This window comes from Opisthorchis viverrini (genome assembly GCF_000715545.1).
Source record: "Opisthorchis viverrini unplaced genomic scaffold opera_v5_383, whole genome shotgun sequence".
In the NCBI taxonomy this organism is placed as follows: Eukaryota; Metazoa; Platyhelminthes; class Trematoda; order Opisthorchiida; family Opisthorchiidae; genus Opisthorchis; species Opisthorchis viverrini.
The window spans coordinates 165548-178271 of NW_008752043.1; the positions used below are offsets into that span (position 1 = coordinate 165548).

The 12724-nt window shown below is 45.3% G+C and overlaps 2 protein-coding genes across 2 annotated transcripts in view; one reads left to right on the top strand and one right to left on the bottom strand.

Annotated features, from left to right (window-relative positions):
• Positions 1-10326, bottom strand: part of T265_10590 (hypothetical protein) — a gene marked incomplete at both ends in the record, with an annotated part of 17120 nt that extends 6794 nt beyond the window's left edge. Inside the window, 7 exons of the mRNA XM_009177007.1 lie at positions 2686-3147; positions 7619-7715; positions 9604-9698; positions 9736-9988; positions 10023-10102; positions 10140-10179; positions 10226-10326. Coding sequence (XP_009175271.1) covers positions 2686-3147; positions 7619-7715; positions 9604-9698; positions 9736-9988; positions 10023-10102; positions 10140-10179; positions 10226-10326 — 1128 coding nt within the window. The remainder of the gene's footprint in view (positions 1-2685; positions 3148-7618; positions 7716-9603; positions 9699-9735; positions 9989-10022; positions 10103-10139; positions 10180-10225) is intronic.
• Positions 4884-5159, top strand: T265_10591 (hypothetical protein; the record flags this gene model as incomplete). Its single annotated transcript, XM_009177008.1, has 1 exon — positions 4884-5159. The coding sequence occupies one exon, from the start codon at positions 4884-4886 to the stop codon at positions 5157-5159; it is 276 nt and encodes a 91-aa protein (XP_009175272.1).
• Positions 10327-12724: the final 2398 nt, after the last annotated feature.

Here is a 12724-nt window from a genome sequence, read left to right on the forward strand (position 1 = left end):
TCCAGATTGCCTGAGTGAATGTCTGGAGGTGTAGGCACCTCGGAATGATTGTGTTAAACTAGCACTATGTCCCTCTCCCATCCACCTTTATTCTTTTCTTTACAATAAGGCTTTCAAATAAGTCATGGTTGTACGGCAGTGAAGCATCGGTGTTGAACACTGATGTCATGCTGTCGATGATGATATGATGATGATGACACTACTGGGTGTCCCGGAGACAAATGTCACACAGCATGCCCTCCCACTCATTGTGGCTGCATACAGGGAAACTGGAGGGTGTCCTGACTCAACAACCGAAAGCAATCTTACGTCGATTGTTGGAACGCCCGTGCACTCGTAGACGTTGGAAGCCAGTATATTACCATCTTCAACCTACGTGACTGCCGAATCGACGCCTTCTGTCATTCCGAGGCGCGACTACCTGGTTCTAATTTGAGGCATCAAGACGCCAAATATTGGTTGTACTACAGTGGGAAAAGTGACAGCGTTGATATCGATGGTTTTGTTTTTATCGCAAGCGAACAATCAAGTCTGACGTTTTGCATGGGCGCCTAAGTCATCCAGAATATCGGTAGCAGCTTCAAGAACCACCCAACAGACCCAGCTATGATATATCGTTGCCATATCACTGTCAACAGAATTCGAATCCGGATACCAATTCTATGGACATGCACAAAGTGTTGTCAGTCGAATAAACCTAAGGAAAATCCTCGTTGTAGCAGAGGGTCAGAACGCTTGTGTTGGCTCTACTAGCTCATCTAGAAGCCGCATTCTCTGAAAATTCGGCCGAAGGCACCGTTGCAACAAGGGCAAGGGTCTCGTGAGTTTCACGTACATCAACGGACTGCTTAAAGCCAAAGCCCGTCTTCAGCGTCCACTGAGACAATAACGTGATACTCAACATATCAAATGGACCGTTTTCTCATGCAATCGAGATGGGTTTCATCACGACGGTCTAATTGAGAATTAGCAACTGGCAGTCACAACAGTTTGTGCGCGTCTGCATCTGCGCGTCACGATCCATCGCCAACTACCACCGTCAAGGCGATTCAACGTGGCTCTCGTGGGCAACCGTTAACACAAAAAGCTGCCTCAAATTTCACGGCCGAACAGTCATCGGCACTAGTGAAAGGCCAAACGGCAGAAACTTCAGTCGATGGTCAACGAACAGTAGGCTAAATGGGTGTGCAAAAGCCATCCAATTCTCAGCGCTGATTATGACTGTGCAACTAAGCGGTTCACATCAAGATCTCGTAGCCTGAGAACATAGGCATCACGAACCACCAAGGTTAACCAAACATGATATCATTCTTTAACCCCTTAGCAATCTCACGCGCCAAGAAGTAGGTGAATATAAAAATGGGTTTGTACTAAAGAGATTCGCGGTCATATTTTGCTAAGCAAGTGTGGTTGCATGAACTGGCAGATAGACAGCTGCGAGCGTCATTGAAGTCAAAGAACAGGAAAACCAAATCGTCTGTAAATGTGGCGCCGACCTAACAGCTGACGGAGTGTGAAGATGCGGCCGATGTTATTAAAGAAAAATCCCTTGTTGCTCATGAGCCAAAGTTTCGCGCGCCACTTACGACAGCGAAGAATGGGTGGGGTATGAAGGCCTGTCAGAGCAGGGAGCCAAATGGACACTCGGTGACTATAGCCAGTACCTTTTTTTAAAGAACGACACCATTACGGACTCCCGCGGAGATCTTCCCTCAAGCACGTTACACAAGTACCGACTACCTTCAAATGAAATAGATGAAAAGTCGTCAGGACCAGAAGTACGGTGAAGTTTGGGTTCGTCAGACCTCTGCCCATTGGGTTTCAAACCCCACTCCCCTCGTAAAGAACCACAAACCATAACAAAGCAATAGGCTTCAGTGCTTTGGCGGCATATATGATGGTGGTAACACAAAAGTTGCACGCAGTAAAGTATTTCTAAAGAGGTTAGCAGGAGAGGGATCACCACCGTTTCCACTTGATTTATCCTTCTAACACCAAAGAGAGATGCGTCATGAACCCATCCACGGATGAGGGTTTGCCAGGTTTCGATTAACTCGTGCAGTTCAAGGACGATTCCCTAGCTTTTGCACAATAAAGGAGATTTTTAATTTGGGAGCAAGCGCGTTACAATCTGATTCCGAAAGCAATCAATCCGCCCAGTCCACCGGAGCAGATTCATACTCAGGCTGTTGGTTCAACCAACCAATTGGGCAACTAAGTATTTTCACCGAAGGCAGAACGATCTTTCATGAGCATGCTGTGTTTATTTAGTCCGAACGAACTGGCGAAACAAAACACCTATCGAAAAAAGGTATCATTCGACGAAACAGCTGTATTCCATCTGGCAACGAAAAACATCGTGTCACGTCTATAAAATAAGAACTTCAACTTTGGTTTTCCGAAGACAGCTTGAAGATAGAAGTGGGCGTGTATCACATTGATTCACAAGTGCCCCCATACAAAGCTCTTATTGGGACATACAGATTTCATTTATGATTTACGACATCGCTGACTGAAGTCAAACATTTGGAACATTAATAAGCTGCACGTTTTGTCGCAATGTCCTTGAAGCTTATTAGGAGAGAGTTAAGTGACGACTAATAAGTGCATAGATAAGACTGTTTTGGCTTGGTTGTGGCGAAGTAAATGGGTGGACAATGGTGTATTCGGCTGATTGACACTTACCTGAATATTGGAATCCCAGCACTTGGAACATCCTTCACACGCAGGCGTGTATACAATTTTGGCCTGCTTAACCCGGAGACGACGCTTGGGAGTTGGAGCGGTGGAAACAAGGCCTTCAGAGGCCATTTGCACAACAGGAAATCGTTCATTTGGGGAGCTTGTAGGATTGGTCGAGGTAATCCAGAATAAACCATGTCGCCATATGACCCCAAGGTGTCGCTTCCATGTTAGTGGAGAAAAAGCAGCGAGTGGAAAGAGCAGACCTCGATGTTCGTTAGTATCGATCGGCTTAGATTTACTCTTTGAAGCGCCAGCGCCACCACCGAGTTCAACATCCCGCCAAATGCTCCATTCGAGACCTAGGAGAGCATAAGTTTGTCGAGCAGGCGGTGCAGGTGATGCGCCACCATTTACGTCAGACAAAGCGAGAATGGGAGAAGCTTGATTGGGAGCCATCGCGATCTACAGAACATTTTTGTTGGAAAATGTAAAGAATTAACTTATCCAGACTTAGGCTTGTCAAAACTATCTGTGCTCGCCTAAACATGTGTTCCGGAAAGTTTACTCACTTATAAATAACAATAATATTGTCCACTTCAAAAAAGATACCTTTATGCTACCTGGATTGAAGCATGGGGAGACTTTCTCGAGAGATGTATAAGCAGGAAAATTACTAACAATCACGCTTGCAGCTTTGCACTTGCCCGCGTATTTAGAGCTAATCTGTTTGGTACAAAACTGAAAGCTCAGGAGCCAGATATTCGTGTGCCTGAGGACAATTACCACATTCCCCTTGAAGTTGTTTTTTAGTACAAAGGGCGCAATAATCCGGTCTTCTATGACAATCCACATACAAGCTCGAGAAAGCTCAGTGGTTAGGGTACAAACGTACAGACCGGAAGGTCGTGGTTCGAATTCAAGCCCGGCTTCTCGACTGCTCCGGTCTAGGCTTTGTTAACCTGGCAGTATCCAAGCTATCGTGCTTCATGCGGATGGCTTGGCAGCTGGATACTGAAATAACGGCAAAGCTTAAAAACCAAGATCATAAACCACACACGATAATATAATGAACTTAATAGTATAAAAAAGATTACATCTGACAGGAGAAACGCCTCTCAGCACGGAGTTATGTACTGACAACTAGAACTAATCGAATACACGCTATCAGACACGAAAGTAAAAAAAGCACTCTCCAGGATTTGGTTTCAAGTAGAACATAAGGTTGACGGAAATCCGGGGACCGCGCGTACCTGATGAGCCCCAAAAAGGGCAAAGCCGGTCGTGGACTGTCGACGGATTTTCAGCAACCTTATGAGTAGTACATTACAAATGTATACACGTATCGCGATATCTGGAATATTGTAGCGACCGAAACATGAAGCGGCCTGGTGCGGCACATTCAGTTGCCTGAGAACATCACAAACGAGAGATTCAGCTGGGTTCGAGGTGAGTCTCTCGAAAAACCAAATTAGTTTGAAAATGAGTGTACATTCTCCAGAGTTGTTGGGACGTGATCATTCCCAAGTATCCTATTGAACTTTCCAAGACGTTCTTTGAATAATAAACAACAATGAACAATCACTATAAAGCGGTTCCGTAATCTCCGTACTAACTTTCCATCAGAGACAGGGACGGGACGTCGAGGCTACTCGTAGGATTCATCAGTAGTACACACCATTAGATCTGCACAGCAGTTTGACACAAGCCTTCAGTAGAAACTGTTTTCTCAGCAGTTCGTTGTTGTATATTTACACAACCTCAAGGTGTGGAATCCGAGAGACTGAAGCTCTACAGGTTGCACCACTGTAATACCTTCATAGCATGGGCTACGTTAGCAGCTTTGGTCAACTTGTTCACCCAATCAGTTAAGCCATTCGTTGGAATGATGCGAGCGCTATGCAATGGTCTAAGTAAATTGACTGACAGAAGTGTGTTGTGGAAATGCCTACGAGAACGTCAAGCCTTGCAACACAAACAGCGGAAATCCATCAAATGCCTAGATGGAAGTTAACTATTCATTAGTAGCCTGCGATTCTAGTAGAGTGGATACGGACGAAGTCCTTCTTCAGCCTCAGAAAATCAGTGTTCCAAGGAGGAACAGAAGTTGCATCCAGCAATAAAATGCTCCCTGACTCAGATCTGGTCAGAAGCAAAACATTTTCCGTCCTGGTGTCTATTTCTTTGGCTACTGATGAGACATGTCCAATGCTCCATTGCAGAGGATAAAACGGACGCCTGTTGAAATAAATGCACAGCTTAATAGCTTGACTGCCTTGACTATTGCCCCCGGGACAATGTACAACGGGGAGAACTATGCGCGGAATCTCTCAATGGCCTCAGAACCATGGCAGAACTGTGGTATAAAGCATCCTCATATAGTACGTGTGTTCTCAAGGAAATCCGTGTTATCTAGTGTGAAGGACAAAACCAAGACACTGGTGACCGATGAATATGAAAGTCGACAAGCTCTATAGGTTTATTAGGAAAATGGCCTAACTAAGGTCAGGAAGTGAACAGTGAAAGCAAGTAGCTTCGTATCCGACTCTGTATGAATGAGCTCAGATGACAGAACTAGGCGTCCAATTGAATAGGCCAACTGAGGCCCATTCATTTTTTCTTCTACGCGCAGGATACTCTAAAACAAGATGAAGCTTGTTCTTAAGGATCAAGATGAATTGATTTTTGTATGAAGATACTGACAGGAGCCACCGCCCAGAGGAAACTACATTGAACCTAGTCGGAACGAGCTTCCAAATACCATACCAATCCTCGCGAGTGTAGATTTTATTGTTGATCCGCTCTGTCAGAACATGAAGAACATCATTCACGCCTGTGTTCTTTTCCTTCTTGTATTAAAGATACTGGAGATAAGGCGTCATGATGAACTAACCAGGTCGTAAAGCTGAGGATCACAGTACATAAGGTAAACACCGAGACCAACGCCAAGTATACCAGGAAGTCGCCGCATGTACCCACGCAGATGCGGTGAGTCCCACGGCAGCAGAAATTACTCTAAGAGGAACCGGTTAGAAGGACATGCTTTTGAACGGTGCGAAAAGCTAGAGCTCCACTTCTGTGCGACTGTGCCAACTAAACATCGTACTGAAGGGTCCAAATTCGAAACATTCATGCAGATATCCTGGACGTAAACTCATATTGACATCTGTTCATGAGTAATATTGCGGTGACGCCAACAAGGTGCAGGAGTTAGGTTGGACCCATTCAAAATGGTTGATTGCATTGGTAACACTTGGGCTATTCATTCCTCGTAAGATGAACATGAACTTAACTAGGTCCCTTGCTCCGGTATAGATCCAAATTCCTCGAAACTCTACTTGTTAATCGTCACAGGCCAGTTCATAGGAAGGTTTAGTATCCTCATAATTTTACTGGGCTGGGTGAGGTGCTGTTTCACTAGTATTGAAACAGTCGAAGTAGCACGAGACTTCGATCTGGAAGATATGCAGTTCTGATCACGCTGTTCAAAAGGACCAAGAAAAAGACATTGTTTTGAAAGGCATTCTGAGCCAAGAGCGGTAGGCGCTATCTTAACCTGGTCATCTGAGCTCAACGTCAGTCCACACGGAGAAACAAATAGCCAACCCCTCACCCTGGCTCCCTTTCTATATACAGTTGCCCTACAGTCCGGGAGAAGCACGAGCGCCGAGATACCGCCATGTTACTGAGCTCACATGGGGAGAACCGCATTCCCGGAGGTGGATTCGAACTACATATCCTTCTGTCGGCGTCATCTCCGACATTACAAGTCATGCAGTGGGAACAGGCAAAAAAAAGAATACCAACCTTGATCATTCGCAGTGGGGAACAGCAAAAAAAAGAATACCAACCTTAGATCATTCGCTCCCCTTAGACCCAGTAACTACTGGTTTTGTCATTAGTGCATCCACTCTCTTCCATAACCTTTCTTGGTCCGAAGACATGAAGCAGTTCGCCCTACTAGTCTATAAAAACAATTTCGTCCTTCTATCCTGACATTGTCCTTACTTTCTTCTGCTCTCATGGTTACTGTACTGTTCACATACTTAGGGTGGCGTTCCCCTTATCCACTTCGGCCAATTGGATAAAATACAGAAAGCCATCCAGCTCACCGGGGACTCGTCGCTGATTGATAACCTGATCTCTTGCTCATCACCGCGTCTTCTCTACCTTTACTAACATGGTCGAAGTTGTTCATTTTGCCCGTGTTTTTATCAATTGTACCGCACCGTCCGTCTCTGTGAGAACAACTGCCTTCAAGCGACTGACCCATGTTGACTTATTGCTGCGGACCTCCTGTAGAATTTCCTTGAGTATAATTAGACTACGGGATTTCCTTTTAACCCCATCCATGTTTTTCGACCCATATCGCTTTATAGCGTCCCCGCTCGGTGTAGCTTACCGTGTAATAAAATTTCTCCATTGACTTCATCCTCACTTTAGGTTTAAGTGTATAACTACTGCTGGGATAAATAATCGGTTGGTTACCTGTAAAAAACGCGATCGTAAAGATCATGATAAAATGAATGCTTTCATACCAATAAACTGTCTTGTACGACCCCACACATCCCCTTTCTCAGTACTGAAAAAACCGGTTATTGTGCTGTTAACAAGAACCCACCATGACTAGACGCGTCATTACAGCCGTCCTTGTTAGGAAACAGTAACGACACGCCGAAATCGGGGACGATCTAAAGATGACAACCCTCTTAATAATGCATTGAAATATTGGTAGTTCGGGTGAGTTCACCTATACGACTGCAAATTGATGATGTCTCCACGGTGACGAAAAGCTTGTAAGTCAATTAACAAGCTCGGTGAAGAGATCAAGAACTACCTGATCAACGATCAATGACGACTCCCCCCCCCCCCCTCCACCGCATGCTACTGTCGGTTGAGGAACAAGACGAAAACTTGGAATTTGAGTTATACTTACTGGACTGTTATCCGTAGGCTGGATGGCAGAAATCTCCAGAACGTGAGTTCGTTTTTTCCGTTCCTTTAACACTGGTATCAGTAGGTCGTATTCAAACCTAAAACATAAGGGGGTTAAACTTATAAGGCTACTCGAAGGGGACTTCGGACGCTGGAACCACGTGAAAGAATGCCTAGGAATAACGAGTGTTCAGAGGTGAACTGTGTAGCGAATAAGCGTGATCAGAGGAAAAAGATATGTAGTGGGCGGAACATCGTTACAACGGCTCCTTTTCTTCGGTACTTCATTTTCTTTCAAACAGAGTCCACAGATTTTCTTGAAAGAAAATACTCACAACTTTGTTGAAAAGTTTTCAGCAAACTTATGAGTAGTTTTCAGCAAGAAAATATACTGCAACGTCTCGAGTATCGTAGCGACTAAAACACGCAGCGGCCCTTGTACAACACATCCAGTTGGGACCTCGGACAAACAAATCATATCGCTTAGGCGTGAGCACATTCGCCTGTAAAGACGTGAAAATTTAAATGTGTAGCTTGTTCTGGCGGAGTGGTGGTAACACACTCGCCTCGCATGCCAGATGTCTGGAGTTCAAACCCCGGTACGGCTAAGCATACAAACTGCTGATGAGCTATAATACGAGCGGAAGTCGAGTCCAGTGCTAACCTCCTACGGTGTAGGCTCACCGGAATAGTTGAGGATAGAGGAAGATCGTTCGAAAGAGAGTGAAGTAAAAATGAATAACAAACGAGAGGTTCGCGTTAAAACCAAATTGGAGTGTAGATACGTGCAATTTGGAACAGATTATTTATCCTATAAAAAACGCAATACACAGTGTGCAGTTGAGGTGCACACTGACCATTTGGCTCAAACACCAAAACTCCAGCTGAACTCACAGACCCATAAAGTGCAGGTCATGAAATCAGTGATACTGAGGGAGCTGGCAGAAGACAGTCTTGTGTTCCGGAATACTACCGTGGACTATCGTACTCCAGATCTTCAGTCTTAGAATGTGATTTAGGGATAGAGTGTGGTGTCTGGAGCAAGGTGCCCGAACGGGATGGAGGATGGTTCATATGCGCTACACCCAAGTTAATGATAAGTCCGTTCACCAGATAACAGGCGCTGCACCTAGGAGCCTCCATAGAAAGAGCACGAAAATCCTGGCGATGATCACCACACCCGAGATGGGACAACACAGAGAAAGCTTCGTGACTCAAAGCAAGTCAGAAACACAACAGGGTGAAGAGGGTGAAACAGCGGTCCACCCGGCACGATGAATAGGAGAATGTAATATTCAACAATAAAAAGTTCCGTATAAGTGGTCTAGCTGGAACCATGTTTTACCTGTATGCTGGTAGCTATTCAATGGGCGGGACTATGGCGTATCCCTGTGGTGATTTGAACTGCAATTGCTGCTGGTGAAAAGTCGGATAGTAAAATTCGGCCGAAACGCCTAATGGCTTGTGGTTGTCCTGAATACCCGGTAATATAGTAATACCTCAGTCCATTTGGTATGCCCCACAAAATCATGAATGTTGTAGCAAACTATAAAATTTACGAATTACCTAGCTAAATTTCCGAAAACTAACTCCAGTGAGAACGACCACAGCATGATGACAAACAGGGTCAATCGTGGACAGCGGCGAAGTGGAGCCATCAACTGGACATGACTGTTTTATACGAACTCCAAAACATCCATTCCTTGTTATGAAAAGAACACATTTTGGACCACATACAACAAAGTATACCAGTTTCAAAGGACAACTGTGAATGTACGGCTCTAGCAACAGCTGCCGTTTTTTTCATCTGACGGTGACTGTCTAGCACTTCACACATTTCCATTATTTTTAAACATAAAAATCGCAATGAAATCAGGCATCCCATGTGTTGCATAATCCATCTCAAAGTTGACGCGGAGCTACACTACCGAGGAAGACATTTCGCCCAATTTCATTGTGTGATGATGAACAAACGAAATAACTTACTGCAAGGCACTTTCTGACGAGGTCAACGAATGAGCGAACGTATTCCAAACACCGACAGGAACCACTCCCACCGGCAGAGTGCACAGCTTAGCCGTCTGAACAGTAAATTCAACCGGGTGACAGAAAACTTACCGCAAAGTCTGACCTTTGAATTAGAGCAGTAATTGCCTGGAAATTGACGGGAAAGGTCACTAAACCAAAGCCATCTACCTTCTGCAAGACGTGATCATCACTGGCGATCAGGATCCCATCTGTTCCGGTTGGATCTAGTACGGAGACGAAGTCTTTTATTTCGGCGTCATTATCCGAATAAACCATATGGATATCGAGTCCACTGAGTTGTAAGATGGGGGCAACGTTCTTTTCAAACTCCTTCAAGAGCTTGCTACGAATAGTAGGGAAGAAACAAAGTATCCTACCCTCGACGTGCAAAGGGGTTGAGGAACACAGTTAGTCGCCGAAGGCGATGATCTGCAGGAATGGTGGCGTAACCTAGAGGCTAACGAATTCGATTAAAATTAGTCTTTAAACAGTACCTTGACAGAGTCACATAATCTTCGTCGCAGAATATCCTCACTAGAGTGAAAGGCAATCAAATCAAGTGTGGTATTCAATTACATACTTGTATCGATCTAATAAACAAGAACACCCGTAAGCTGTAAATGCAATGGCGGCGAAAGACTTTTTGGGATGCGTTCGAAAGGCTTTCCAAACCTTAGACATATAGGCGAAATAACCTGGAATGAAACCAAAAAATACTAAGCAAACATCATGTGGTAAATAGTGTTCTTACAAGCACGTCCAGCTGGCGACGCGGAAATGGTGGAAATTTGGTTAGACAAAACATACATCACTTCTATGCAGCATTCCAAACAGTTGTAGCTGGGTTACTTGCCGTGTACATCAAATATTAGTATTTTTAAAATTGTATCAGTGAGTCAGCGCTGCTGGCCTATCGAACCATGGTGGCTCAGGCTTGATCATCAGTAACGAACTAAGCATTCACACCGATATAATCGTAACACCATTATTATAAATCACCATCGGGTTTATCGAAATCAAACTTGACAGGATTTAGATGGGTCTTCATTTATCCACCGGTCCTATATCACCAAATAGAGTTTAATATTGGAAGTCCTTTGGGAGTTTCATGGACGAATCTTCTAGGACGCATTCAAACGGCTGGAGTCAGCGACAATGCATTTGCGCAGATATCAATGAAACAGTTCCAACAAGGGACAACGGATTCCACGTGGCTAGCTTTCTGATCGGTCACGGAGACTTCACACGGTCAAAGGACAACAGTGGATCAGATGGGCAGGTCCCCGTCATTATAAGTTACCGTCTAACAGTCGAATGCGCTCTAGTTGGGAAAGATGATGATGATTTCATCACGTTTGCCGGTGTTGTCAATCGAGAATGCGAGCGCTTCAAGCTCAGCTCAATGACGGAGAATCAGTTTAAGTGCCTCATTTTTGTATCCGGTCTCCAGTCATCCCATGATGCTGACATCAGAACCCGGCTTCTTAACAGAATTGAACAGGATGCCGAAATGACGTTGCAGAGCCTCACCACTGAATGCCAACACCTCATCAACCTGAAGCACGACACGGCTATGATCGGTCAGTCACCTGTGACCTCAAGCAGCTGTGTACAGGCAATCAACTACAGCGTGCCCAGGAAATCCGACAAGAAGCCCGATCGAAGACAGGGTAAACCTCCCACGAGTTGCTGGCATTGCGGTGAGTGGCATTTTGCTCGTTATTGCCGGTTAAGGCGTCACAAATGTTCCAGGTGCAGTCGTCGCGGCCACAAAGAAGATTTGTGTCGATCTCAAAGATTGCAGCCACCCGCACACCACCGTGCAGCCCACAAATCGCGGTCCAACTCGGTGACGGCAACATTCAAAGTTGATTTTGCTTGCCGAAGGAAGTTCGTCACGGTTCATATCAACGACATCCCAGTTCGGTTGCAACTTGATACTGGCGAGGGTGAGTTGTTTCTCCCGAATACCATTCGACGTACTTCAGAATTGCTAATCCGGTGTTCCCACCAGATTCGGGCAATGCTCCGAAAACATCAATGGTCAAACACTGGGTCTTTTGACGTCCTCGGCACACAGCGGCCAGGTTTCTTATCGATAGAGCAACACGGAGCACACCTTCGATGCTACAGATAACAGGCTGATGCCACGGTGGTTTCTACACAGCGTCCGCGTACCCTTTTTGACGATAGGAATAACTGTCGACATGCCCCATTCAGCAGGCACCTTCTCTTCGTCCCATATAGCACCAACCAGATTTGTCACACCGGCCACAAGGGATTATCCGCCTCCTTTGAAGAGGGATGGATACAGAACGTCCGGTCCTGGTGCCATCTCAAGTTTCAGTACGGATATTTCGTACTTTATTTATTCTTCTGGCGGGCGATCAAGGTTTACATTCCGTTTGCCTGCATCCATTTTCGAAACAGGTTGTGTTGCAGGTGGCCAGCTGAACTGTTCTTCAAAGTATTCGGTCCATCTTTCCAGTCGACAGTTTTGCAAGTGAATTATTGAGCCATCCCTTTCACTTAGGGTTTAGTTGACCGTTACTGTCCTATGGGCCAGTCGATCGTATCAATTAATATAGGACATGGCTATTTCCCTTAGCAAAAGGCGTTTGCATCTCCCGAGCTTTCCACGTCCGCCATAGCTCTCGGTCTTTCCTTAGACTCTTCACTATTTGGCATTTGAGGGATTTACGTGAGCCGTCGTATTCATTGCCCGCTGGGAAGGCTTTCCTGGCATCAATCATGGATATCGATCTCGACGACATCCAGTGGCCTTGTGGTCGAACTGGAGAAGTCGGACAGACAGCATTGAACGCCGCTAACATAGCTCCTTTCACATACTCCACAGGTTTCATCTACATTCACGCTGTCAATGATGATGACGATGATACATCCACATGCTCATCACCAACATAGTATTGGTTTAATGTGGAGATCGATACTGCCGAGCTATGGTAGTTTTTCGAAGCTAGTGGATTGCCATGCTTCTTGTTAATTTGCCATGGTCTCAATGACAAGTGAACTGTCGGGCGTGCACGCACCATGGGGTGATAGGAATCAAGTGGTATGC